Source organism: Dicentrarchus labrax, unplaced genomic scaffold (genome assembly GCF_905237075.1).
Source record: "Dicentrarchus labrax unplaced genomic scaffold, dlabrax2021, whole genome shotgun sequence".
NCBI classification, from domain to species: Eukaryota; Metazoa; Chordata; class Actinopteri; family Moronidae; genus Dicentrarchus; species Dicentrarchus labrax.
Window position 1 is genome coordinate 158479 of NW_026136707.1, and position 27894 is coordinate 186372.

The 27894-nt window shown below is 38.5% G+C and overlaps 2 protein-coding genes across 11 annotated transcripts; both read left to right on the top strand.

Annotated features, from left to right (window-relative positions):
• The first annotated feature begins 563 nt into the window (after positions 1 to 563).
• Positions 564 to 25302, top strand: LOC127366457 (NACHT, LRR and PYD domains-containing protein 3-like). Of its 4 annotated transcripts, XM_051405383.1 has the most exons (14): positions 565 to 651; positions 1239 to 1329; positions 2056 to 2232; positions 2460 to 2594; positions 3975 to 4112; positions 4812 to 4857; positions 5081 to 5294; positions 5682 to 7458; positions 7556 to 7729; positions 8048 to 8221; positions 8311 to 8481; positions 8568 to 8614; positions 8758 to 9290; positions 10544 to 10943. In XM_051405383.1, exons 3-14 carry the CDS (start codon positions 2075 to 2077, stop codon positions 10553 to 10555), a joined length of 3579 nt encoding a protein of 1192 aa, XP_051261343.1. In that variant the 5' UTR covers positions 565 to 651; positions 1239 to 1329; positions 2056 to 2074; the 3' UTR covers positions 10556 to 10943. The 4 variants fall into 4 exon arrangements, with proteins under 4 accessions (XP_051261347.1, XP_051261343.1, XP_051261345.1 ...); XM_051405387.1 differs by lacking the exons at positions 8758 to 9290; positions 10544 to 10943 and adding an exon at positions 25146 to 25302 and having other exon boundaries at positions 564 to 651; positions 8568 to 8641; XM_051405385.1 differs by lacking the exons at positions 3975 to 4112; positions 10544 to 10943 and having other exon boundaries at positions 8758 to 9573.
• On the top strand, positions 639 to 27685 carry LOC127366458 (NACHT, LRR and PYD domains-containing protein 3). Of its 7 annotated transcripts, none has more exons than XM_051405390.1 (15): positions 639 to 651; positions 16779 to 16854; positions 17559 to 17610; positions 17984 to 18034; positions 18563 to 18694; positions 19344 to 19481; positions 20158 to 20295; positions 21132 to 21177; positions 21598 to 21811; positions 22185 to 23961; positions 24059 to 24232; positions 24552 to 24725; positions 24815 to 24985; positions 25072 to 25118; positions 25262 to 27685. In XM_051405390.1, exons 6-15 carry the CDS (start codon positions 19348 to 19350, stop codon positions 25804 to 25806), a joined length of 3420 nt encoding a protein of 1139 aa, XP_051261350.1. In that variant the 5' UTR covers positions 639 to 651; positions 16779 to 16854; positions 17559 to 17610; positions 17984 to 18034; positions 18563 to 18694; positions 19344 to 19347; the 3' UTR covers positions 25807 to 27685. The 7 variants fall into 7 exon arrangements, with proteins under 7 accessions (XP_051261350.1, XP_051261351.1, XP_051261353.1 ...); XM_051405391.1 differs by lacking the exon at positions 639 to 651 and adding an exon at positions 15958 to 15976; XM_051405389.1 differs by lacking the exon at positions 639 to 651 and adding an exon at positions 16214 to 16480 and having other exon boundaries at positions 16760 to 16854.
• The last annotated feature ends 209 nt before the right edge of the window (positions 27686 to 27894 follow it).

The following is a 27894-nucleotide window of genomic DNA, read 5'->3' on the forward strand; positions in this document are numbered from 1 at the left end:
ATAATAAAACTTATTGGTGATAAAAGAGTAGAGGCAACATGATCGATGGTAAAATGTTGTAAACTATCACCAGTTGATCTCCACACTGTGTTAAACTGCAGACTATGTCTCCTTACACACTGTGTGTCAGTATAAACTCTTCTCAAATAGACCTGACATCAGATTAATAAGGATTCATAAAACGACAGCAAGAACATGTATTGACATTTGCAGTGTTTGGACCAGGCATCGACACAGTCACCTACTGTCCGGAGATCTCCGTCGCAAATAAAATGAATTCAAACTCCGTTAATCTTATTAGACGTCAGAACTGGAGTGTTTACAGTGGTAAAGATTTCATTCTGGTTGCTTAAAATGATGAAAAGAAGTCAATTCGGGCAGTATTTCTAGTGTACAAATCTGCATCAATGCTCGGGAATATCACCAGTTAAACGGCCCGTTCATCGCTGCTTGCAGCTTTAATAGTATAAATGTTCTTATAAAAGACTCATGAATGGAAGAAAGAGCAGTAAAAGATCATTGTTGACAGCCTTTCAGAGTTACATTACATAAGTTATGTTCACCATCAGACACACAGCTCAGTGTGACCCCCCCCCTGCTGAAATCGAAAGTAAAATCGGAGCTCAGCCTCAGTGCAGCGGAGTCCTGACTGTAAGTTTATTGTCTGCTTTCTGACTGTAAGTTTATTTTCTGCTTTCTGACTGTAAGTTTATTGTCTGCTTCCTGACTGTAAGTTTATTTTCTGCTTTCTGACTGTAAGTTTATTTTCTGCTTTCTGACTGTAGATGATCCGTAAGATCAATGTGTGGAGTTTCTTTGGATGTTTGAATAGAAAGCAAACAGAATATGGAAGCACATTTCCGCCATCATGACGGGAAAAATTAGACTAGGCCTGTGTGTTGTTTCCTCATATGTTCTAACGACAGAAGCAAATTAATGAGAGAAAGTTTGGCAGACCAAATCATTAAAGACTACTTTAGACATTGATTTACAAATCGTGAGATTATAGCGGGTTTGGAGGAATCACAGAATATTAAACTAAGTCTCTGGACCTTTGAGAGAAAGATCATTAATATTTCTCTGTGCCTCCACTGTTTACTGTCTGCAGTGAAACTGAACATGTCTGATATTTGATTGATGATCTCTGTTCATCATTTGTTTTAGAATAAGATAATAATACAAATAATAACGATACAATAATGTTACAATGTTGAGAAATATGTTTTATAATCCTTCAGTGTTGTGGCGTATCTTCGGTTGAATCATTAACAATAAGCTCCACCCAGTTTGGTTCCTTCCTCTCCAGAGATCAACGCCTGTGAACAACAGGTATGTGTATGTGGCTCCATCTAGTGGTTAGTTATAAAAACAGCACTGTTAAAATAAGCATTTGGATAAATCTACAGTCTTATATTACAAATGTAAGCAGATTTAACAGCTTTTATTGAGGGACAAGAGATTTTAGTAACATATCAGTTATATGACAAATATGTGATATTTTGCTCTCTTAAAATCGATATTATTATACATTATTTTTTATTTAATTTTTAAATGACGTACTCATTCCACATATTTGTTAGTTGTATCTAAAAAGAAAGACAATAGCAGAGAAGAGGAGAGAAGCCTCACTCATCACCACACAATGGTCCACCATACCCACTTATCCATGAACACATAATTCATGAGGTTATTATAAAGTTAGAGAGTTGTAGAAAAGAGCCGAGGAGCAGAAATGTGCCTCTACTGTGAACAACCTGACCGTCCCAGTGTGGTAGACAGACATGTTCAGGTAATAATAATAAACTAAAGGGCCATCTGTGTGTCAGTGTCTGCTGAAAATGAACAGACTGACAGAGAGAGATTCCTTCCTCTATAGTTAGATTTTGCTTTTAAAATGTGAATAAGTTGTGAATATGACAATATCAAAATATTCTGAATAAACAATTCTGGTTTTTAATGAAGCTCTCAGTGTTTGGAAGTGATGCAGACACAAAAACCTTTAAGATCTGAGTAAAGTTTAGTGTAATGTGCTGATTACTGATCTCTGTGTCTCAGACTTACTGAAGGCCTCGAGATGAGTGAACGTGGAGCCGAAGGATCAGGATCAGGATCAGGATCAGGATCAGGATCAGGATCAGCCTCTTCTGCAGCTAGTTTTGTTTATGTGAAGAGTGACCGCTCCAGAGAATATCCTCCAGATTTAAGCACTGAATCCAGACCTTCACAAACAGGGTGAGGTATCCAGTTCTCCTCTAAACATCTGTGAGCCTGACTCTCTGCTCTGACAGTAACAAATAATGCAACTGAATGCAATGTCATAAATAACAGAATCTCTACAGTTCAACATACATATCACATCAACACACACAAAAGACTGTGTTTCTGTTTTCTATCAAATATTGGTTGTGTTCAGTTCTGCTGAAACATCTGTTGTAGTCTATAATGTAATTAAATCACAGATTGATGGAAGTCAAGAAGAGTATATCAGAGGAAGAACCAGCATCTTCTGCAGTCAGTTCTGTTTCTATGAAGAGTGACCGCTCCAGAGAATATCCTCCAATGTTCAGCACTGAACCCAGACCTTCAGAAACAGGGTGAGATCATCAGTACTGTCAGAATATATACACAACATTATGACACATAAAATATGCTAATGCATACCCATCAGTGATGTTGCAGTGTGATGACCACACACTGAATACAGATCTTCATCACTGCAGCAAAGTAATGGAGATTAAAAAAATGAATGAGTTTCAGGTAATAATAATAATAAACTTTATTTATAGAGCACCTTTTGAAACCAGAGGTACAAGGTGCTGTACAGTGCAAACATAAGAAAAACAACAACTATGACAAACATTCAAAGTATAAAACAAGAAATAATATAAAAACAATAAAACTACACACAGGGCAAAACGAAACAGATCAGTTTCAAGCCTCTTCTTAAAGCTAAAATCAACTGATTTTGCTCTTTTTATTATTATGGGAAGGCGGTTTCAGAGGATGGGAGCCACAACTGCAATGGCTCACCTTTGGTTTTAAGCGTAGAGTTCACACTTAGACAAAAAGCAATCAGGCTTGTCCAGAGAGTCAGATCCAAAACAGCTAAATTTTGCAAAGTTGCTAAAGAACAGAGAAGATTCCAGCTGCGGCCGTGCAGACTTCCTCCAACTGCACCCTTTTATCAAATTGTCAGCGCCGAAGGCAGTAAAGCAGCTGCAGAATCCAAACCATACCTCCTCAAAAACACACACATAGACCATAGCAGTAAAACATGTTAAATGTTATTAAAGGTACTAATTTTAGCAAATATTAAGCAGAGAAAATGAGTTGTGTTAACATAACTGCTGAAAATCTATACATAATGTTTTTATACATTTTATAACCCACTTACTAATCTCACATTAGCCTATACTTTTGGTATGTTGAGATAAATGCCATTACTTTTTGGACGCAGTCTCTTCCGTGACCCAACCAGACCACACACCAACCAGTTGAAAGTTTCTGTCAACGTTCTTCACTTTCGTCCTTTATATTCGTGCTGCGGCTGCAGCTGGATATACTTGAAAAAACTACCTCTACAACAGTAGCTTTTTTCTTGATAACATTTTCATTCAAAGTTTTCTTTCAACAGACAATTAAGATAACATGTTATTCAGTTTCTCACAGGTAATGCTTTCCAAGGCTCTCAAAGGGTGGGAAAATAAAAACATATCAAAACATCCTTACTCTCTGCTCAGGAAGTGACCTGTAACCTCTGGCAGCATCATGCGACTAGAGATAGAATAGAAATAACGATACAATAATGGAACTGTAAGCAATACCATAACATGGAGACAATAACATAATCTAGTTCAACATTCATAAAACAACACACACAAACAACTCTGTGTTTCTGTTTTCTATCAAATATTGGTTGTGTTCAGTTCTGCTGAAACATCTGTTGTAATCTATAATGTAACTGATCTTCACAGATGGACTGAAGTCAAGAGGAAGGGTAAAGCTAAGGGAGGATCAGCGTCTTCTACAGCCAGTTCTGTTTCTATGAAGAGTGACAGCTCCAAAGAATATCCTCCAATGTTCAGCACTGAACCCAGACCTTCAGAAACAGGGTGAGATCATCAGTACTGTCAGAATATATACACAACATCATGTTTCATACTGGAAAACATTTCCAAGACCAGCAGTTAAAGATTCTCACATTGAGTTTTAATAGTTTTGGTCGGAAATGCTCAGTCTCAAATACACAATACTATGAATCCTAGCAGTATGTAGTTGTTTTGATTCACAGTTGGGGTTTCAAAACATCAGCAGTGAGCTGTAGGATTGTACAACCTTGAACATCCCCTCCAAATAATTGAAAAGTGTACGAGTCTGCTGATTTTGTTATATGGTAGATTTGTAAGGGAAACCCCACCTTACTAAAATAGCAGATCATCCTGTATTATATTAATGACTCTAGATAAAATTAAATAATAATCATGAGATTTACACAATGTAGATGATGTGTTCAGTGGACATAGTGAAAATCAATAAAATAATGTATTGTTTTCCCAAGCTGAAGGCAGAGGTCAGTAAGTGTCAAAATGTCTTACAAACACACCGACAAACTCTAACAATTGCAGACTAACACTGTCTAGTTGTCATAAATTGTAATACTATTTACTCATAAATTAAAAGTTTAATTGATAATTTTCACTCTTAATTAATAATTGTGCAATAGATTAACTGTTTACCTCAGCAATGACAACAAAAACTAATGCATGCTTTAATAGAAGATGTTTTTTGATTACTATCTCTACTTTTTTTAGGGAGACATCTACATCAAGCAATTATCAGAACCAAGACACCCTGAAGGTAAGGTTTTTAAAGATATTTTGGGGCTTTTTATGCCTTTATTTGATAGGACTTGAGGGCTGCAGGTTGTAATCAAACCCAGGTCACTGTGGTAATGACTCCGCCTATGTGGGGCCACAGGGTACACGGTAGCTCACCTGGTTTTATGATGTAGACCTATACTATTAGGGAAGAGGATACTGACATGTAAAAATCTGATAAAAGGTTTTGTGTTCTTTGTCAGGGGTTTGAATCTAAAGCCATGGCATTTTTAAGAAAAGCTCTGAGAACCCATAAGAAGGTCCTTTCTGGAAAACAACAAGGATTGCTGCAGGAGGACGTACTTGATGGTCAACCGGTTGAGTCTGCTGATGAAACAAATGAAGCAGCTCTGAAGATTGCTCTCCATATCTTGAGGACCATGAATGAAGATGAACAGGCTCACTCACTTGAGCAAAGTAAGAGACTGCTTGTTACCTTAAGTGTTTGTGCTTCTTGAACTTTGTCTATAGTCTTTATATATTAATATAAATATTCCACACCTATTAGATGAACAACAGTGACATTTGGTGTTGTGCTAACATTATGCTTACATTGGTTTGATAGCAGGCTAAAAACACAAGTGAGCTGAAGCTGATGAATGCTGAACCAAACGAAAAGACACATATTCTAGACCTAGAGGGAAATTTGAGTGGAGCTGGCAATATAGAGCTGAGCTTGACCAGCCCAGTGTGAGATGTCTTAAAATGATCATTGTCTTTCAGAACTGACAGGGTGGTTAACAGAGGGATACGCACATAACATATTGTTCTTGTTATTAATGTTACACATTTCTGTGCTGTTAGGTCATTATGGAGAGCTTCCAATGTACCGAAAGAAACTCAGATCTTCCCTGAAGAGGAAGAATGAATTCATAATGGATGAGATAAACTCACAGCAGTTGCCTGTCCCTCTTAGAAAGATTTATACAACACTCTATCTGTTAGAGGGGGACAGTGGAGAGGTCAACAATGAACATGAAGTGAGACAAATTGAGAAAGCTTTCAACAAACGGAAGTCTTCAGACACTCCGATCAAGTGTGAAGACCTCTTCAAGCCCAACCAACAAGACAAACCCATCAGAACGGTGCTCACCAGGGGGATAGCAGGCATTGGTAAAACTGTGTTGGCACAGAAGTTCATGCTGGACTGGTCAGAGGAGAAGGTCAATCAAGACATCCAGCTCCTGTTTTCACTTCCTTTTAGGGAGCTAAATTTGATTAAAAATGAAAGAAGAACTTTGATGGAGCTGCTCTATGACTTCTCTCCAGGCCTGAAAGAATCTGGAATAAAAGACCTGACAATGTGTAAAGTTCTGTTTCTACTGGATGGTCTCGATGAGTGCAGACTCCCTCTGGATTTCAAAAGAAATGAGAGATGCTGTGATGCTACACAGCCAGCATCAGTCGATGTGCTGCTGACAAACCTCATTGCAGGTAACTTGCTACCAAAAGCGAATCTCTGGGTAACTACTCGACCTGCTGCAGCCAGCTGTATCCCTCGAGAGTATGTAGACCGCGTGACTGAGATACGAGGCTTTAACAACCTGCAGAAGGAGGAGTACTTCAACAAGAAAATCGATGATGAAAACTTAGCCAGAAGAGTGATCGCAAACATAAAGTCGACAAGAAGTCTCTACATCATGTGCCACATGCCGGTGTTTTGCTGGATTTCGTCTATTGTCTTGGGAGAAATGTGCGCCAAAGCAGGCGGAGGAAAAATGCCAAAGACTTTGACTCAGATGTACATCTACTTCCTGGAACATCAGACCACTCAGAAGCATGTCAAATACAGCGAAGAGCAAGAACTGGACTCCCAAGGGGATAGCAAGGTGATTATGTCACTTGGGAAGTTGGCCTTCCAGCAGCTGGAGAAAGGCAACCTGATCTTCTATGAGGACGATCTTAAAGAATGTGGTATTGATGTCAAAACAGCGTCTGTCTACTCAGGAGTGTGCACTCAAGTCTTTAGGGAAGAGTCCTGCATGCAGCAAAAAGTCTTCTGCTTTGTTCATCTGTCTGTCCAAGAGTTTCTTGCAGCTTTGTACGTCCATGTGATGTACAAGGTCAATCGTGTAAACCTGATGATCAAAGATGGGATGGCCCGAGCCAAGTCTGTATCTGAACTGCACAAAACTGCAGTGGACAGAGCCTTACAAAGTCGCAACGGCCACCTGGATCTCTTCCTGCGTTTCCTCCTCGGACTCTCTTTGGACTCCAGCCAGGTTCTGCTCAAAGGCCTGAAGATTCAGGTAGAAATCTGCGACTCCCAAAGTCATGAGGAAACCATCAAGTACATCAAGGAGAAAATAAGTCAGACTCGTCCTCTAGAGAAGTACATCAATCTCTTCCACTGTCTCAATGAGTTAAATGACCACTCTCTGGTGGAGGAGATCCAGAGCCACCTGGACTCACACAGAGACTTGGTGATGGACAAAAGTTCTGCAGCTCAGTGGGCAGCTCTGGTCTTTGTGTTGCTGACCTCACCGGAGAAGCCAGAGGAGATCCAGCTCAAGAAATACTCCAGAACAGCAAAAGGCCTTAACATGCTCCTACCAGCCATCAAAGCATGCAGATCCGCCATGCAAGTGTCTTTCATAATTTTCTAATGACTCATTTATCACTTGATGTCTTGTCCACCTTTTGTAATAACAAGTTGACTTTGTCTTTCTGTTTATCAGGCTGAATGATTGCAATCTCACTGCAGACTGCTTAGAGGTGCTGTCCTCCACGCTCAGCTCGAGCTCTAATGAGCTGAATCATTTAGATTTAAGTGATAACAACATACAAGACTCAGGAATCAAGCACCTCTGCAACGGACTGCAAAGCCCAAACTGCAGACTGAAGACGTTGAGGTGAGTCGATGCTGAAACTGAGATGCAGCTACTGTGATTGTGTACAAATATGATTTGGGTTCCTGGACTCAATTTGAGTTTGTTTGAGGTGCTCTTTAGATACGGATACATAAACACAAAACAAGGCACAAAAAACTCTTTTAAACTCTTATTGTCATGGCATGGTCCAGTTAGACACAAAAACAGATGTTTGATACGTATTTTGAGAGGTGTGATTAAGCTTTGTGGTAACTTTTGATGATGTAGTCCGGGTTATTGTTATATTGGATTTTGGTATATTGCAAGGTGTTCATTTGTCCATGTTGTTTGTCCCTTCAGGCTGAACCGATGCAATCTCACTCAGAAATGTTGTAAATCTCTGGCTTCAGTCCTGAGCTGTCCTTCATCACATCTCAAAGAGCTGGACTTGAGTGACAATGACATTGAAGTCTCTGGAGTGCAGCTACTCTGCAATGGACTGGCAAATGTGTGCTGTAAACTGGAAACCCTCAGGTATAACAGAGAAAACTATTAATTCATGTTTAATATTTATGAAGGGTATCAACCACCGGTTAAGGCTGAGTTCTGTCTCTCTGTCGCAGGTTGTCGTTCTGTAACATCACAGAGAAAGGTTGTGCTTTTTTGGCCTTGGCAGTGAAGTCCAACCCATCCCACCTGAGTGAACTGGATCTGAGCTACAATCACCTTGGAGAGTCAGGAGTGAAGCTCATCTCTGAAGCTCTGGAGGAAGGACGATGTGAAGCTAAACTCAGGTAAAGAGCACAATGTTTGTGTTTTTATTGTTGTAGTGTCTCCTGGTACAGAATGCAGGCTGATAATGTGTTTATCTGCCCCACAGAGTCGACCACAATGCAGAACACTGGTATAAACCAGGACTGAGACAATGTAAGTACATTTCTGAGCTAAAGTCAGGTAGGAATTGATATGTTCCCAATATGGACCGGTGCCAACCAATCAGAAGCCAGTGTGATCTGTGGCTGTGGTATAAATTGTCATTGTAGATGTTAAACTCTTCTTCCTGCCACCAGATGCATGTAAGCTTACAATGGATCATAACACCGCTCACAAACGTCTCATCCTCTCTGACGAGCCCCCAACAATTACCCAGGGCAGCGAGAAGCAGCCATATCCCGATCACCCTGACAGGTTTGACTACTGGTCCCAAGTCCTGTTCAACGAGGGCCTGACAGGCCGCTGCTACTGGGAGGTGGAGTGGGAAGGAAAATGGGCAGCGATCGGAGTGACCTACAAGGGCATCAGTCGCAAAGGGCCAGAAAATGACTGTGTGATAGGCTACAATGGCATATCTTGGAGTCTGCACTGTTCTTCTAAAGGCTACCATGTGTATCATAACTTCGAGAGCATCGTCGCTCGTGTCCCTCTGGGTGATTCCCGTGGACTGGCTGTGTATCTGGACTGGGATGCCGGCATCCTGTCCTTCTACAGAGTTTCTTCTGGAAGGTCGCTGACACACCTGCACACCTTCTTCACCAAATTCACTGAGCCTCTCTACCCAGTTTTCAGAGTGTGGGTGAAGGGCTCCTCAGTGAGGCTGTGTCAGGTGAAAGAATAGAAAGAAAAGACTGAATGAGAGATTACACGCTATTCACCGATGATTGGTCTTCTTCTGATCAAAGCAATCAGAGTGATCAGATGGAGGTCATTGAACCTTTTACCATTTATATTAACTGTTTTTGGTGTTGATGGCGTCTCTGAAGTCCTTACTGATGCTTACTCAACTGTTGAGTGTTGGATTTAGGGCACAATTAATTATAATATTATCCAAATCACAATATGGCCAAATTACACAAATCTACAATTTTTAATAAAGGTGAAAAGTGCAATATTGTGTTGTGTAATATGATGTTTTTACCGTTCTCAGTAAACTGGTGAAGCTAAATGTCATCAAAATGATTACATTCCCAATTTTTAAAATTTAGTTTTTGTTATTTCTTTTGGCATTATTACACGGAAACAAAGGGGCGAAACAACCCTACTTAATTTTTTAAAATGTTTACTTTTTTATTAATAAATATATATATAAAAAATTTTTTTTTTTATATATTTTTACTTGTACTTGCCAACCTTCTCATGTTCTCTCATAAAATAGCTCAATTAAAATTTTTTTTTTCATTCATGCCTAAATACTGATAATATTCAAAGTTTTAATGTATACTTTTAATGAAATTAGGCTGATGGAATAAAAATGACAGTTTAATAACATATAAAGATTATTGAAACGTTCTTGATGGTGCCACCAGATGGCGCCAGAGTCAGGATTTTTATATTTTGCTCATGATGACAAATATTTTCATGTTACCCAGAACCCAAAGTTTTATCTCCTGTGTGAACAACAGTTAAAACAAGATTTGAGTTAAGTTATTTGATTTAGAATGAGGTGAAAAGATGTGATATTTGTGCATAGTAAATAATCCAATTCTCTGTTGATCTACTGCAGTTAATCCTGTATATTTACTAACTTGTAGTTTTTAGGGTTACTGATTGTTTTTATACTTATCTGTTTGCATTGGTCTATGTTGAATATAAAACATAAAACGTTGAATAAAGGTAACTTAGTTAAATATTATTGGCTGGACCTTTGAATTTGTTGAGTTGAATTTACTATTAGGTATTTCAGTTTTTTCTTATTTTTATCTTTTATTGTTTCAGATTATTTTTCATTTTCACACTTCTAACAGAATACTTTAATCTTGATATTATTTATTATTTGTATTATTTGTTCATTAGATTCACTGAGCCTCTACCCAGTTTACATGGGTGTGGGTGAAGGGCTCCTCAGTGAGGCTGTGTCAGGTGAAAGAATAGAAAGAAAAGACTGAACGACAGATGCACGCTATTCACTGATGATTGGTCTTCTTCTGATCAAAGCAATCAGAGTGATCAGATGGAGGTCATTGAACCTTTTTACCATTTATATTAAACAGTATTAAGTTCTTTAAATTCAGAGAAAACAACTGAAAACTATTTGAACTTTACATTACTGTCCTCTGTCCAGTGTTGCCGCACCTGAAATTTTGAATTAAAATGGCAAAAAATACTTTATCTGGCGAGCAGTAGCTGTGGAGATTGGTTCTTTAGGTGAGTTTAAAATGGTGTCCGCACATGATTTTATGTATTATGGTAGCTTATATGCATATACGTATATATATTTCAGTATGGAAAATGTATTAAATTATTATCAATGAGGGTTCAACGTGTTTTTGTTTGTTTGTGTTTTAACTTTCCTGGTCGGAAGGAGAAGAAGAAGAAGAAGATATACTTTATTGATCCCCTAGGGGAACTTGTTCTTTTCATTATTTTATACACACACACACACGCTGAAATACACACTTCATGCACTTGTGGACATGCAAAGGGGAGAGAGATGGTGGAGCGATGGGGCTGCAACGTTAACAGCGCCCCATGAGCAGGCCTTGCTCAAGGGCACCTCGGCAGTGCACAGGAAGTGAAACTGACACCTTTCCAGCTACCAGTCCACACTCCATATTTTGTGGTCTGTGGGACTTGAGCCGACGACCCTCCGGTTCCCAAGCCAAGTCCCTACACACTGAGCTACTGCCGCATTCTTCACCTTCTTTTATGATAATAAAAGAGTTATTTTGTAGTTATTATCTGAAGTTTGCTCCTCTGACTGTTTATACATTTTCTGGTGCTACCAAATTAGTAAAAGAAAAAGTAAACTGTACTTTTACGCAAACACAAAAAAAGAGAAAACTTTAGACCCTCAAATGTCCAGCTGTAAAATACTGTTGGACATTTGAGGCCCGAACAAAATGATCAGTCATTTAATCAACTAGTCAGTCAGCAGGTTTATGAACAGCAGTTGTGATAATCAGAGATGTTCACAAGTCTTTTTTGCAAGTCCAAGTCAAGTCTGAAGTCTCTAAAAAATAAAGTCATATGTCTCTTCTGGTTGTAATGAGCCTTCTGTCATCTACTAAGAATACTGCACAGCTATATCTAAGAAATTCAAAGCATTTACTGTATTATTATCACTCCTTTATCTATTAGCATACAGTATCAGTACTGATTAGTTGCAATGCAATATGAAGAAAACACACAATGAATGCTTTCCTTTAAAGGAAACTGTATTCTTCCAACATGAACATACAGTTATAGTATATCTTGCCCCCTATTGTGCAGGCTCAGTGTCACACACACATACACACACCCTGGCACATATTTTCACTTCTGATTACATTATTTAGATTCTATTTAATTACATTATTTACATCATATTAGTTTGATTTTATTCATGTTTATCTTATTTATTCTATTTATAAGGCCAGTTTAGGAGTAACCAGGAGACATTTCACTGCATGTTACTCTGGGACTTCTGTATGTGACAAATAAAGTAATCTTGTAATCTTGTAATCTTGTAAATGTAACATTATTAGTCATGCAATAATAACTAATCATCCAATCTCAGTTATAGTTAGCTATATCTGCTGGACACAAAATGAACACCATTCAGATGCTGGTAAATCATACAAGTGGCTGGTACTGTATGCTGCACTCAGCAGCCAGAATAACAATGGTAATCTATTGAGTGGCTGGTAACATTTCAACAGTCACTAGTCTAGCCGTTTTGCCAGTGGACAAAAAAGTTAAAGGTTGCACTCTGCAACCGTATTGTTTAATTACACTGGGTCTCTCATGACACATTCCTCTCTCCTCTCACTCAAACTCAGTGGAATGGTAACCTGGTAAACCTGTAACATTAACATTACGTGGTCATTAACCTGTAACCTGCCTGTAAGCCGACAGTATAACTCTGTATTTTTCTACGGTTAACGTTAGCCAGTAGATGATTAACGATTAACCGACCTTTTTTTTTTTAAAGTCATGTCAGCGCCACTCAATGCAAACACAGTTTCCTCAATATTAATACGCCAAAAAGGAAAACATAATGATTGTTCACAAGTCCCAAAACACGAGTCTGAGTCGAGTCTGAAGTCTCTGTGTGTGCCACTTAAGTCACAAACTCGAGTCCCCATCTCTGCTGATAATCAATTAACTGCTGAGTTTGTTCAACTAGCAGACGTGTCAGAAACTCTGGTTGTAGTTTCTGGAATTAGTTTCTTTTCATACGACCTGAATAACTTTTAGTTTTGGACTCTTGGTCGGATGAAACGAGACCTTTTTGAACACTGAGACTGTGGGAAACTTTCACTAGTTTCTGGGTGTGCCAGGTCCCTTCAGTCAAAGTCAAACTGTCTAATTTCATGGGAACACAGAGAATTATGGGATACTCGTATATAAACAAGGGCTGAAATCTGCACTCAGTGGAGCTGACGCTGTTTTGAGAATTGATGTAGTTGCTGTTGTTCTCCAGCAGAGGTCGATGTATCTCTTCATGAGGAAGTAACACTCAGAAGTAAACAATGAAAAAGGAAATGACTACAGAGCGAGCAGAGCAACAACAGACAAAGTTTATCTTACTGACCTGAAGAATGTGGATTCACTCTGTGTCGACAATGACAGACACTCACATTTATTTACAGACGTCGATCAGCAGAAAATCTGAATCAGAATTAAGTTTTTACACATACAAGGAATTTGTCTTGGTGCATAAATATATAGAAATCACACAAAATACAGTACTTTCAAAATATAAATAAATAACGATAAGAAAACTGCACAGGAAATGGGCGTGCACTGATGTAATGCATATATACAGGGTGGGTATTAGGAGTCAGTGTCAGTGGGTGTTATTGAGACCAGCTGCAGACAGAAAGAAACTGTTGTGGTGTGAGATTTTGGTCCTTACAGCCTCCTGCTGCTCATGCTTTTTTCAGTTTTTTATTTATTTTGTATCAAACTGAATCTCTTCAGGCGGTGAGCTGTTCACTGTTTGATATTTCATAGGTTCAATAGTTCATTTAGAATATAATTGCCAATAATCGCCTATTAGCAGGTTTTGGAAACTAGTTTTCTACTCATGGAAACACCTGGAAATGGTTTAAAATGTTATAATATAATTATAAAAATAATAAATAAAATATATACATATTGTTGCTGTGGTTGATAAATACCTGCACAGTGATGTTAACTGTACTTGCAACAAACACTTTAACTTTCTCGAAGATGAATTTTCTGTAAAATAAAATAAATTCTTTTTCATTCCAGCTGTTATTCAAAGGCCAAATTAATGTAATGTGATGTGAGCGTTTGTAAGAGAAATTAGAGAAACTAATGAGGGATATTTTGTTAAAAAGAGCGGGAACTGTGTGTCAGTCGGGTTGTGGCTGTTGATGAACACAAACTAGGGCGTTTAATGTGGTTACTCTGGTGTTACACTTTTAGCACACACTGATACTTTGTGCACTTCCTGTTTATTTCTCTTGCAGCCCTGTTGTTGTTTAGAGCCGTGATGTAGTGTCAGCAGACTAATTTCTCTTTTATTTGTTCTTCATGTGTCTTTAAATGTTTCCTCACAGCTCATCACATGAAGATCTGAAGAAGAATGAAGTCTCTGCTGGAGGAAAATCTCCTTTTTCATTAGTTTCATATCCGTTTGTTTTCATACAAAACAGTTTTATACATGATTATGTTTTTTATTAATGTGTGTATAGATTTTCATATTAACTCAACAGTGTTCATCTTCAGCCTTTCTACGTTCTCTGACAGCGTTAACGTTCAGAAAGTGAACAGCAAAATAAAACCGTCAGGGAATTTATGACCGTTGCTTTTGACTCGCAGGACTTCACGTTTTTATTTCTTAAGGTTTGTACATATGTTTCTAATCAGGTCAAAGTATTTTTGATTAACACTTTTATTTTTCTGGAGTTTTGTTTGTTTTCTTTGTTTTTCTCTGTCAGACGTTCATTTACAATTTAACTGTGCTGAGTAATTAACTTGATTAAAATGTTACCTCTTTTCAACAAAACTGTCTCCGTGTGCTCTGAGAACATCTACAGGTCGAAGGTCGCCACATTTCAACATGTAAGCCGCCGTTTACAACACATATTGCTTTTGCTTATTTTGACACTTGAATGCAACACCACAGACGCAGGGTTGCTACAGGTCTGGGAAGTACTTGAAAGATTGATTAAAAGAAAAACAAGACCTTGAAAGAGTTTGAGCCTCGTACAATCTCAGTGTTTGGACACATTACGTGCTGGGTTCTGTTATTTCTGTGTCTCTGTGTTTCTGTCGAGATGAGGCCCATTCCAACCTTAAATTCACTCAAAACCAAAACTCAACATTCGCAGAGTTGCTAGATTTTACGTATCGATTCCTCGATGAACGCTTCCCCACAGCCGTACAGCATGACCAAAAGAAAGAGATATAAAATACAGATAGATTATTGAATAAGATTAAATGACAAACCTAAATACACATACACACATAAACATGTTAATTAATCATGAAATATTTCCAGTATTATTTCCAGTCAGAAATGTCTTCTCAGAAAATATGAAGCATTTTATGTTAAAATGTGTTTTTCAGCACGTGAGATGTTTAACAAGTTAAACTATTTTGCCTGTACAAAAGCCTCTGATCATCACTGGCTGATTTAGTTATTGACTACAATAAAAATGGGCTGAAAAATATGATATCACCCTGCAGACGGGAGCCCGGAGGAAATGTATCTGCAGTATTTGACCAGCAGTGTTCAGGGACAGTCAGCAGATGGGAAGTGAAAAACAGGAAGTGACCTCTGTGACCTTTTATAATGTCACTTATGTTTATGTTTAGTTTGCAGGAAAACAATGAAGGCCTTGAAAGTTTGTAAAAGTAATCCTGAACTGACGGGGTCGTCCAAAGTGCTCCTGTAAAGAATATTTAAGGCTCTGTCTCTTGTTGTCTGTGAGCTTCTATAAAGCTTCTCATTATAAAAGTCATTCACCTTAACAAGGCGTCCCGAGGTTGGATGTTTAATATTAGTTACTGAAAGAGTTTAAAATGTGAAACTACAGTGGGTTGAGTTCTGGATCCTCAGAGGCTGATCTGGTTGTTTGTGCTGCAGGTTCAGTTGAACTCTGCAGCATTTTTAACATATTCAGATTAAAATCTGTCATCAGTCAGAAACAAGTCCCTTATCATCCCACTCCACTGCGGCCTCCCAACAGCCGCCTGCAGTATGCAGATAAGAAGCTCAGAGTCACATTAACTGACTTCAGTCCTCTGGCAGCAGGCAGCTACAGAGAGAGAGAGTAAAGTACTGTACCTCTAAACCTGGAGCTTGTATTCAGCCTGGCAGGAAACTACCTGAACCTATAAGTAAGGAAGTATATTTACTCTATTACTGTACTTGAGAACAAATCTGAGGTACTTTCCTCTCCTCTACAGTTCAGAGGCAGATATTGTACTTTTTACTGCACTACATTTATGTGATAGATTTGTTGTAACTGCAGATTCACATTCATAGGACATCAGCCAGTACAATATGGAGGTTGTAGAGAAATGAAAGTAAAAGTATCTCTAAAGTATCTTTACTGCTGTGTATATAATAATATAGAGCACACAGCTCAGTGCTGCTCTGTTACTGTGGATGGATTCGCTCACTGTGGTATTTGTGCTTTATAGTTTATAAAAGACTCAAGAATGGAAGGAAGAGCAGTAAAAGATGATTGTTGACAGCCTTACAGAGTTACATTACATAAGTTATCTTCAGCATCCAGGCACACAGCTCAGTGTGACCTCCTCCCTCTTCCTGCTGAAATCGAAACTAAATAACTTGTTTACCTCAGAGCTCAGCCTCAGTGCAGCGACGGAGTCCTGACTGTAAGTTCACCTTCTGCTTTCTGACTGTAGATGATCCGTAAGATCAATGTGTGCAGTTTCTTTGGATGTTTGAATAGAAGCAAACAGAAGATCTGACTCGACATTAAGATCATTAATATTTCTCTGTGCCTCCACTGTTTACTGTCTGCAGTGAAACTGAACATAATGTCTGATATTTGATTGATGATCTCTGTTTCTGTTTTAAAATAACATAATAAGACAAATAATAACGACATAATCATGTTACAAAGTTGAGAAATATGTGTTTTAATCCTTCAGTATTGTGGCGTATTTTCAGTTGAAAGATAAACAATAGAACAGCTGCACCCAGTTTGGTTCCTTCCTCTCCAGAGATCAACGCCTGTATGTAACAGGTATGTGTATGTGGCTCCATCTAGTGGCCAGTTACAAAAACAGCACTGTGAAATTATATATTAAAATCTATGTTATTATATCTATTAGTATACATTGTTTTTTTGTTGTTGTTTTTTTACAAGGAAAATTTTATTTTTATAATATAAAATCTAAATCTAGAAAAATGTATAAATCTTTGCCTCCACTATATTTATTTGAAACTTAATGCTTTTTGGGACATTATATTATAAATGTAAGGAGTTTTTCACAAATATCCTTCTGAAATATGAAAAATGTATTATACTTTTACTTATTTAAAACAATTCTGAATTCCTATTTAATTAGTTTTTCTACCTCAATAACTTTTCAGCAAATTTCTGGATGTTTATTTACAATATCTGAGATGAAGCTCCAGCTGTTGACCGTTTACCAAACCAAACTAACTTCCTGTTTTCAGAACACCTGCATGCACACCTGTCACTTTGACCTCGTAAACAAGCCGAGCTTTGAGCTGAATTCTAACAGTGCATAAACAAACTAATTTACTTTGACATTTAATTATGAAACACCTTTCAATACTAAGTGCAGCATCACAACTTCAGTCGTCACACAAACTGCAGCCGTAGTTTCAATAGTGGACTGTTTTTGTGATCTTACTTCTGCTTTTAACTGCATGACTTATGCAACTCAACACTTGTGTAACTTTTTTTAACTGTTTTCACAGGTTGCAAACTGACAGGCAGAGAATGTCAAGTTATTCTGCAGACTTCACCAGAGTACGTCCACTGTTTCTGTCTGAATGTGAATTTAATTTGTCGTTCTCATCGTTCTCAGGCCTCTTTTAAGGCCACTGACCCATTTCTGCTCTGCACTATTAATGGAAATATTAGTGAAATATGGCAGCTGCATCATGATTTGAATGTTTTCTTTTGGGGCAAAATTCAAATTATGTGCAGCCCTTCATATGGTCAGTTGCATGATAGATAATACAACTAAAACAATCTACTGTATGTGTAACTGCTACTGCTTCTGGTTGGTCAACAAAAAATGAAAATGTCATACTCGATTTATGTGCTCCTTTATTTGTTTGCACAATTAATATATCATAATAAAAGTCTAGCATTGATACAACTCAATGTATCTGTGCAGGGGAGGAGAGCAGCCAAACCCAGGAAGCCAAACAAGCGCGAACAAAAACAGGTATGTGCTTCACAATGAAAGACACTTCAGAAAGATCACATGAACCAAATCTAAATGTAACTGTTTTCTGTTTGCTGAAATAGGAGCGACTCTGCAGATGGTCGCAAAGTGATTTAAAAAAAAAAAAACTACGTATTTCCTCATCGATCAGTAACAGAGCAACATTATCATCCTCTTATCCTCTTTCACGCTCATACTCCAGCACTGATGCACAGCCTGACTAACCTCTACAATATGAAGGGTTTATAAGCATGTTGCAGTTTATAGTTGGTACACTAGCCTCCTAAAGCGGTGCACCAACACACCCACCAAGTGTGAAGAGTGTGTTTCCTTTTTTTTATTTTTAAATTGTGAATAAGTTGCAGATATGACGGTATTTGAAAAACATTTGGAACCACATTTTATGTAATTCTGGTTTATAATGAAGCTCTCAGTGTTTGGAAGTGATGCAGACACAAAAACCTTTGAGATCTGAGTAAGTTAGGTGTAATGTGCTGATTACTGATCTCTTTGTCTCGGACTTGAAAGCTTCAAGATAAGTGAACGTGGATCCGAGGGAGGATCAGCCTCTTCTGCAGCCAGTTTTGTTTCTGTGAAGAGTGACCGCTCCAGAGAATATCCTCCAGATTCAAGCACTGAATCCAGACCTTCACAAACAGGGTGAGATTATCAATACTGTCAGATTATATACTCAACATCATGTATTATACTGTGGAAGACACCAGCATTTAATTTTAGCACTGGGATTTGACAGAGTGGCCAAACAGTGTAATGATGATGCCTAATAGACTATTTCCCACAGACTTACATTTTGAAAGAAGTGACTGTAAAATGGTGTTGACTATCACAAGCCATCAAAATTACTTCACGATCGGAATTTGATCCATTTGGTCCGATAACATTTGTAAAGTCTGGAAGAGTGAGGAAGTTAGCAGGCTTGGCAGGCATTAGACTATAACGCCCATGCATGCACAGTATGCATTCATCCGGGTTATTTATTTACAGCAGATGTGGCATTTTTGGCTTCTTGCGCCACTGAGAAACTTTTATAGGAAAGAAGGAGACCTGCCTTGAACGCTGTATCCAGTTCTCCTCTATACATCTGTGAGCCTAACTCTCTCTGCTGACATAAAAAAAAGTAAAGCAACTGAATGCAATGTCATAAATAATGGAATCTCTACAGTTCAACATACATAACACATCAACACACACAAAGGTCTTTACTGAGTTTCTGTTTGCTATAAAATAGTGGTTGTGTTAATTTCTGCTGAAACATCTGTTGTAGTCTAAATGTAACTGATCTTCACAGATTGATGGAAGTCAAGAAGATGAGTACATCTGAGGAAGAACCAGCATCTTCTGCAGCCAGTTTTGTTTCTATGAGGAGTGACCACTCCAGAGAATATCCTCCAGATTTAAGCACTGAATCCAGACCTTCACTAACAGGGTGAGATTATCAATACTGTCAGATTATATACTCAACATCACGTGGTATACTGTGGAAGACCTCTGACACCAGCATTTAACTTTAGCGCTGGGATTTGACAGAGTGGCCAAACAGTGTAATGAGGATGCACACTGGCCCCATAGACTTAGATTGTGAAAGAAGCGACTGTAAAATGGTGTTGATTGTCACAAGCCATCAAAATTACTTCACTATCGGAATTTGATCCATTTGGTCTGATGACATTTGGAAAGTCTGGAATAGTCATGCAGTTACATCATTTGTCTCCCAACAGGAAGTTAGCAGGCTTGGCTGGCATTAGACTATAATGCTCATGCATGCACAGTACGCATTCATCCGGGTTATTTCTTTACAGCGAGATGTGGCATTTTTGGCTTCTTGCGCCACTGAGAAACTTTTATAGAAAAGAAGGAGACCTGCCTCGAACGCTGTATCCAGTTCTCCTCTAAACATCTGTGAGCCTGACTCTCTGCTCTGACAGAATTAAAATAATGCAACTGAATGCAATGTCATAAATAATGGAATCTCTACAGTTCAACATACATATCATGTCAACACACAAAAGTCTTTGATGAGTTTCTGTTTTCTATGAAATAGTGGTTGTGTTCAGTTCTGCTGAAACATCTGTTGTAATCTATAATGTAACTGATCTTCACAGATTGATGGAAGTCAAGAAGATGAGTACATCTGAGGAAGAACCAGCATCTTCTGCAGCCAGTTGGGTTTCTGTGAGGAGTGACCACTCCAGAGAATATCCTCCAGATTTAGGCACTGAATCCAGACATTCACAAACAGGGTAAGATTATACAGGTCAGGTTATTTACTTGACATTACATATATACTGTGGACAATTTCTGACACCTGCATTTTAATATTGTCACATTTAGTTTTAATAGTTTTGGTTTGAAATGTCCCAACAGATAAAAAACTAGACTTTAGAAACAAAACAAACTGAAACCATATTGTGTACTTAAAACTATGGAGAGTCTGAGGGAGGATTAGCATCTTCTACAGCCAGTTTTGTTCTGTGAGGAGTGACCATTCCAGAGAAGATCCTCCAGACTTACACATTGAACCCAGACCTTCACAAACAAAGATTATCAGTACTGTCAGTTTATTTCTCAGCGATCAATTGACTATGATGCTCTCAGAGTGAACAAGCAGCACCACTTTGGCTCATATGTCTTAAAAAAGATAACTTGGTTTTTAAGTGCAGACAAATAAGAACAAACATTGGTTTTACTTCCTGACTGCATTGAATTATCAATTCTCTTTATCAATCCACCTCACTAAAATAGCGGATTGTCATCTGCATATTGGATGATATGACAAAAGGGACCACAAATACTTTTTCAATCCACAGACTAATGTATCATATTAGCTAATGACTCTAAATAAAATTGAATAATAATAATAAGATTTAAACAATGTAGATGATGTGTGCAGTGGACATGAAAAGCAAAAAAATAATGTATTATTCTTATTTCCCAAGCTGTAGACCAGAGGTGTCCAACATCTTCACTCTTCTATTAATTTTGCAAAAGATCAACTGTTTACCCCAGCAAAGACAACAAAAAGTAATGCATGCTTTAATAGAAAATGTTTTTTGTTTACTATCTCTACTGTTTGTAGTGGGACGACTACATCAAGGAATCATCAGAACCAGGACACCCTGAAGGTAAGTATTTTAAAGATATTTTTTGGCTTTTTATGCCTTTATTATACCTTTAAATTGACTTTAAGATAGACAGGAAAGGGGTAGCAATAGGCCACAGGTTGTAATCGAACCCAGGCTGCTGTGGTAAGGACTCAGCCTACATTGGGCGAGTGCTTGTAGTTCAATTCAATCATATTTAAAAATACGACTTTGTTATTAGTTTCGGCGAGGGAAAAGATGCAGCTTTTTCTACTTAACAAATTAGTTAACAGTAGGAAATTATGAGCAGCTTTGTTGCAAGATCCTGGTTGATTTATTCAGGGAACTTGACCCATTCAGTGATGCAGGACATTATAGTATAATTGCTGTAACATTGTAACTCCAGGGAAGAGCATACTGACATGTGAAAAATCTGATAAAAAGTTTTGTGTTCTTTGTCAGGGGTTTGAATCTAAAGCCGTGGCATTTTTAAGGAAAGCTCTGAGAACCGATAAGAAGGTCCTTTCTGGAAAACAAAAAGGATTGTTGCAGGAGGACGTACTTGATGGTCAACTGGTTGAGTCTGACAATGAAACAAATGAAGCAGCTCTGAAGTTTGCCCTCCATATCTTGAGGACCATGAATGAAGATGAACAGGCTCACTCACTTGAGCAAAGTAAGAGACTGCATGTTACGTTGGGTGTTTGTGCTTCTTGAACTTAGTCTATAGTCTTTATATATTAATATAAATATTCCACACCTATTAGATGAACAACAGTGCATTTGGTTTGGCCAACATTATGCTTACATTGGTTTGATAGCAGGCTAAAAAACAAGTGAGCTGAAGCTGATGAATGCTGAACCAAGTGAAGACACATATTCTAGACCTAGAGGGAAATTTGAGTCAAGCTGGCAATGTAGAGCTGAGCTTGACAAGCCGAGTGTGAGATGTGATGAGAAATTATCGTCTTTCAGATCTGACAGGGTGGAGGGATACGCACATAACATATTGTTCTTGTTATTAATGTTACACATTTCTGTGCTGTTAGGTCATTACGGAGAGCTTACCATGTACCGAAAGAAACTCAGAACTTTCCTGAAGAGGAAAAATGAATTCATAATGGATGAGATAAACTCACAGCAGTTGCCTGTCCCTCTTAGAAAGATTTATACAACACTCTATCTGTTAGAGGGGGACAGTGGAGAGGTCAACAATGAACATGAAGTGAGACAAATTGAGAAAGCTTTCAACAAACGGAAGTCTTCAGACACTCCGATCAAGTGTGAAGACCTCTTCAAGCCCAACCAACAAGACAAACCCATCAGAACGGTGCTCACCAGGGGGATAGCAGGCATTGGTAAAACTGTGTTGGCACAGAAGTTCATGCTGGACTGGTCAGAGGAGAAGGTCAATCAAGACATCCAGCTCCTGTTTTCACTTCCTTTTAGGGAGCTAAATTTGATTAAAAATGAAAGAAGAAGTTTGATGGAGCTGCTATATGACTTCTCTCCAGGGCTGAAAGAATCTGGAATCAAAGACCTGACAATGTGTAAAGTTCTGTTTCTACTGGATGGTCTCGATGAGTGCAGACTCCCTCTGGATTTCAAAAGAAATGAGAGGTGCTGTGATGCTACACAGCCAGCATCAGTCGATGTGCTGCTGACAAACCTCATTGCAGGTAACTTGCTACCAAAAGCGCATCTCTGGGTAACTACTCGACCTGCTGCAGCCAGCTGTATCCCTCGAGAGTATGTAGACCGCGTGACTGAGATACGAGGCTTCAACAACCTGCAGAAGGAGGAGTACTTCAACAAGAAAATCGATGATGAAAACTTAGCCAGAAGAGTGATCGCAAACATAAAGTCGACAAGAAGTCTCTACATCATGTGCCACATACCGGTGTTTTGCTGGATTTCGTCTATTGTCCTGGGAGAAATGTGCGCCAAAGCAGGTGGAGGAAAAATGCCAAAGACTTTGACTCAGATGTACATCTACTTCCTGGCACATCAGACCACTCAGAAGCATGTCAAATACAGCGAAGAGCAAGAACTGGACTCCCAAGGGAATAGCAAATTGATTATGTCACTTGGAAAGTTGGCCTTCCAGCAGCTGGAGAAAGGCAACCTGATCTTCTATGAGGACGATCTTAAAGAATGTGGTATTGATGTCAAAACAGCGTCTGTCTACTCAGGAGTGTGCACTCAAGTCTTTAGAGAAGAGTCCTGCATGCAGCAAAAAGTCTTCTGCTTTGTTCATCTGTCTGTCCAAGAGTTTCTTGCAGCTTTGTACGTCCATGTGATGTACAAGGTCAATCGTGTAAACCTGATGATCAAAGAACAGATGGCCCGAGCCAGGCCTGTATCTGAACTGCACAAAACTGCAGTGGACAGAGCCTTACAAAGTCGCAACGGCCACCTGGATCTCTTCCTGCGTTTCCTCCTCGGACTCTCTCTGGACTCCAGTCAGGTTCTGCTCAAAGGCCTGAAGATTCAGGTAGAAACCTGCAACTCCCAAAGTCATGAGGAAACCATCAAGTTCATCAAGGAGAAAATAAGTCAGACTTGTCCTCTAGAGAAGTACATCAATCTCTTCCACTGTCTCAATGAGTTAAATGACCACTCTCTGGTGGAGGAGATCCAGAGCCACCTGGACTCACACAGAGACTTGGTGATGGGCAAAAATTCTGCAGCTCAGTGGGCAGCTCTGGTCTTTGTGTTGCTGACCTCACCGGAGAAGCCAGAGGAGATCCAGCTGAAGAAATACTCCAGAACAGCAAAAGGCCTTAACATGCTCCTACCAGCCATCAAAGCATGCAGATCCGCCATGCAAGTGTCTTTCATAATTTTCTAATTACTCATTTATCACTTGATGTCTTGTCCACCTTTTGTAATAACAAGTTGACTTTGTCTTTCTGTTTATCAGGCTGAATGATTGCAATCTCACTGCAGACTGCTTAGAGGTGCTGTCCTCCACGCTCAGCTCAAGCTCTAATGAGCTGAATCATTTAGATTTAAGTGATAACAACATACAAGACTCAGGAATCAAGCACCTCTGCAAGGGACTACAAAGCCCAAACTGCAGACTGAAGACGTTGAGGTGAGTCGATGCTGAAACTGAGATGCAGCTACTGTGATTGTGTACAAATATGATTTGGGTTCCTGGAACTCAATTTGAGTTTGTTTGAGGTGCTCTTTGGATACAGATACATAAACACAAAACAAGGCACAAAAAACTCTTTTAAACTCTTATTGTCATGGCATGGTCCAGTTAGACACAAAAACAGATGTTTGATACGTATTTTGAGAGGTGTGATTAAGCTTTGTGGTAACTTTTGATGATGTAGTCTGGGTTATTGTTATATTGGATTTTCGTATATTGCAAGGTGTTCATTTGTCCATGTTGTTTGTCCCTTCAGGCTGAACCGATGCAATCTCACTCAGAGATGCTGTGAAACTCTGGCTTCAGTCCTGAGCTGTCCATCATCACATCTTAGGGAGCTGGACTTGAGTGACAATGACATTGAAGACTCTGGAGTGCAGCTGCTCTGCAATGGACTGGCAAATGTGTGCTGTAAACTGGAAACCCTCAGGTATAACAGAGAAAACAATGAATTCATGTTTAATATTTATGAAGGGTATCAACCACCGGTTAAGGCTGAGTTCTGTCTCTCTGTCGCAGGTTGTCGTTCTGTAACATCACAGAGAAAGGTTGTCGTTTCTTGGCCTCGGCAGTGAAGTCCAACCCATCCCACCTGAGTGAACTGGATCTGAGCTACAATCACCTTGGAGAGTCAGGAGTGAAGCTCATCTCTGAAGCTCTGGAGGAAGGACGATGTGAAGCTAAACTCAGGTAAAGAGCACAATGTTTGTCTTTTTCCTGTTGTGGTGTCTCCTGGTACAGAATGCAGGCTGATAATGTGTTTATCTGCCCCACAGAGTCGACCACAATGCCAAAAACTGGTATAAACCAGGACTGAGACAATGTAAGTATATTTCTGAGCTAAAGTCAGGTAGGAATTGATATGTTCCCAATATGGACCCGTGCCAACCAATCAAAAGCAAGTGTGATCTGTGGCTGTGGTATAAATTGTCATTGTAGATGTTAAACTCTTCTTCCTGCCACCAGATGCATGTAAGCTTACAATGGATCATAACACCGCTCACAAACGTCTCATCCTCTCTGACGAGCCCCCAACAATTACCCAGGGCAGCGAGGAGCAGCCATATCCCGATCACCCTGACAGGTTTGACTACTGGTTCCAAGTCCTGTTCAACGAGGGCCTGACAGGCCGCTATTACTGGGAGGTGGAGTGGGAAGGAAAATGGACAGCGATCGGTGTGACCTACAAGGGCATCAGTCGCAAAGGGCCAGAAAATGACTGTGTGATAGGCTACAATGGAATATCTTGGAGTCTGCACTGTTCTCCTAAAGGCTACCGGGTGTATCATAACTTCGAGAGCATCGTCCCTTGTGTCCCTCTGGCTGATTCCTGTCGACTGGCTGTGAATCTGGACTGGGAGGCCGGCATCTTGTCCTTCTACAGAGTTTCTTCTGGAAGGTCGCTGACACACCTGCACACCTTCTTCACCAAATTCACTGAGCCTCTCTACCCAGTTTTCAGAGTGTGGGGGAAGGGCTCCTCAGTGAGGCTGTGTCAGGTGAAAGAATAGAAAAAAAAGACTGAATGAGAGATGCACGCTATTCACCGATGATTGGTTGTCTTCTGATCAAAGCAATCAGAGTGATCAGTTTCACCATTTATATTGAACTGTATTAAGTGCTTTAAATTTGATATGAAGACAAAACGTCTAGACACTACTCCACAGTCCAAAAGGTTCAATGTTTATAAATAAAAATACATATATGTTACACATGGTCTAGGAATAGTTTTTTTTCTATCTCACTGAATATGCCTTACTTATCACCATACCTGTTGAAACATTGTTAATTGATATAATTGCTTATTGTCGCTAAATAGTTACTATGATATTAGAAAAGTTTCTTATGCAGTAGCCATACATTGTCATTATATTTTACTGTATTTGTTTTACTGTATTTTACTCATTTATGTGGTGTTACTGAGCTGCGACATACTAGACCTTCATGAGATAATATCAAAAATGTCTAGTACTTGTTTTTGCTGGCATGCGTGAGAAATTGGTGAAATTGCGTATTTAAGTTTGACCTGCAGAAACCCTGTATATTTTAACTTCTATGGATTCAGTAGGTGGTTTGCTAAGTTGAAGCTAGCTGTTGCTACAGTAAGTGCTGAGTTGCTATGTTGCTGAGGTGTTATTAGGGGGCTTTAGGGATGGTGTTCAGGGTGGTTGGTAAGTGATTGAGGGAGAAATCCACAGTTTAGTCTGGTAATTCCCAGAGGAGAAAGTTAAATTCTTGATCAATGTATTTTCAATCAAATTTAACAGAAATGTTACATTTGTGTAGATATTTTGCTTATTTTTTGAGTTTTCAGTTTGAGTTGTTACTTATTTTATTTGTTTATTCATTTATCTTTTATTTATATATCGCTTTAAAACTCAAGTGGATGGAGTCCACACCACAACTATTAAATGCTTATTTATACAATTTTTGGCTGCAAATTACACATAAAAAACATAATTTTACTTAAGACTGCGGACTGTCTTTGGTGTTGATGGGGTCTCTGAAGTCCTTACTGATGCTTACTCAACTCTTGAGTGTTGGATTTGGGGCACAATTAATTGTAATATTATCCAAATATGGCCAAATTACACGAAGCTACAATTTTTGATGAAGGTGAAAAGTGTAATATTGTGTTGTGTAATATGATGTTTTTACCATTCTCAGTAAACTGGTGAAGCTAAATGTCATCAAAATGATTCTTTTTCTACTTTTTAATATTTGTTTTTTTGTTATATATATTTCTTTTTGCCATTATTACAGCTGGAAATAGACAAGAGGGGGGACTGACATTGCACAACCCTACCTAAGTTACTTTTCTAAATATATATTTTATAGTTAATTATATATATATTATATACTTGTACTTGCCAACCTTCTCCTGTTCTTGTTGTTCCTCCCATAAAATGTAGCTCGATTAAAATGGTTTTTTTTTTTTTTATTTATGCCTAAATACTGGTAATATTCAAAGTTTTAATGTATACTTTTAATGAAATTAGGCTGATGGAATAAAAATTACAGTTTAATAACATACAAAGATTATCGAAACGTTCTTGATGGTGCCACCAGATGGCGCCAGAGTCAGAATTTTAATATTCTGCTCATGATGACAAATATTTTCAATGTTACCCAGAACCCAACGTTTTATCTTCTGTGTGAACAACAGATAAAACGAGATTTGAAGGTTATTTAATTCAGAATGAGGTGAAAAGATGTGACATTTGTACATAGTAAATAATCCAATTCTGTTGATCTACTGCAGTTAATCCTGTATATTTACCAACCTGTAATTTTTAGGGTTACTGATTGTTTTTATACTTATCTGTTTGCATTGGTCTATGTTGAATAATAAAAAAAAAAATTGAATAAAAGTAACTTTGTTAAATATTATTGGCTGGACGTTTGAATTTGTTGAATTTGAATTTACTATTATTTCTATTTTTTCTTATTTTTATCTTTTATTATTTAAGATTATTTTTCATTTTCACACTTCTAACAGAATACTTTAATCTTGATATTATTTATTATTTGTCATAGCTTTTCTCATTTACAGGTTTTATTAGAATGAAGTGGTCGTTGGCTCTGAACAGCAGCATGTT

Excerpts from the sequence above, each read along its gene's own strand:
- LOC127366457 (XM_051405383.1), top strand. The coding sequence starts at position 2,075 with ATGAGTGAACGTGGAGCCGAAGGATCAGGATCAGGATCAGGATCAGGA. Across the intron at positions 2,233-2,459 it reads TCCAGACCTTCACAAACAGG|ATTGATGGAAGTCAAGAAGA; the intron begins GTGAGGTATCCA and ends ATTAAATCACAG. Across the intron at positions 8,482-8,567 it reads CGATGTGAAGCTAAACTCAG|AGTCGACCACAATGCAGAAC; the intron begins GTAAAGAGCACA and ends TCTGCCCCACAG.
- LOC127366458 (XM_051405390.1), top strand. The coding sequence starts at position 19,348 with ATGGAAGTCAAGAAGATGAGTACATCTGAGGAAGAACCAGCATCTTCT. Across the intron at positions 20,296-21,131 it reads TCCAGACATTCACAAACAGG|TGGGACGACTACATCAAGGA; the intron begins GTAAGATTATAC and ends TACTGTTTGTAG. Across the intron at positions 24,986-25,071 it reads CGATGTGAAGCTAAACTCAG|AGTCGACCACAATGCCAAAA; the intron begins GTAAAGAGCACA and ends TCTGCCCCACAG.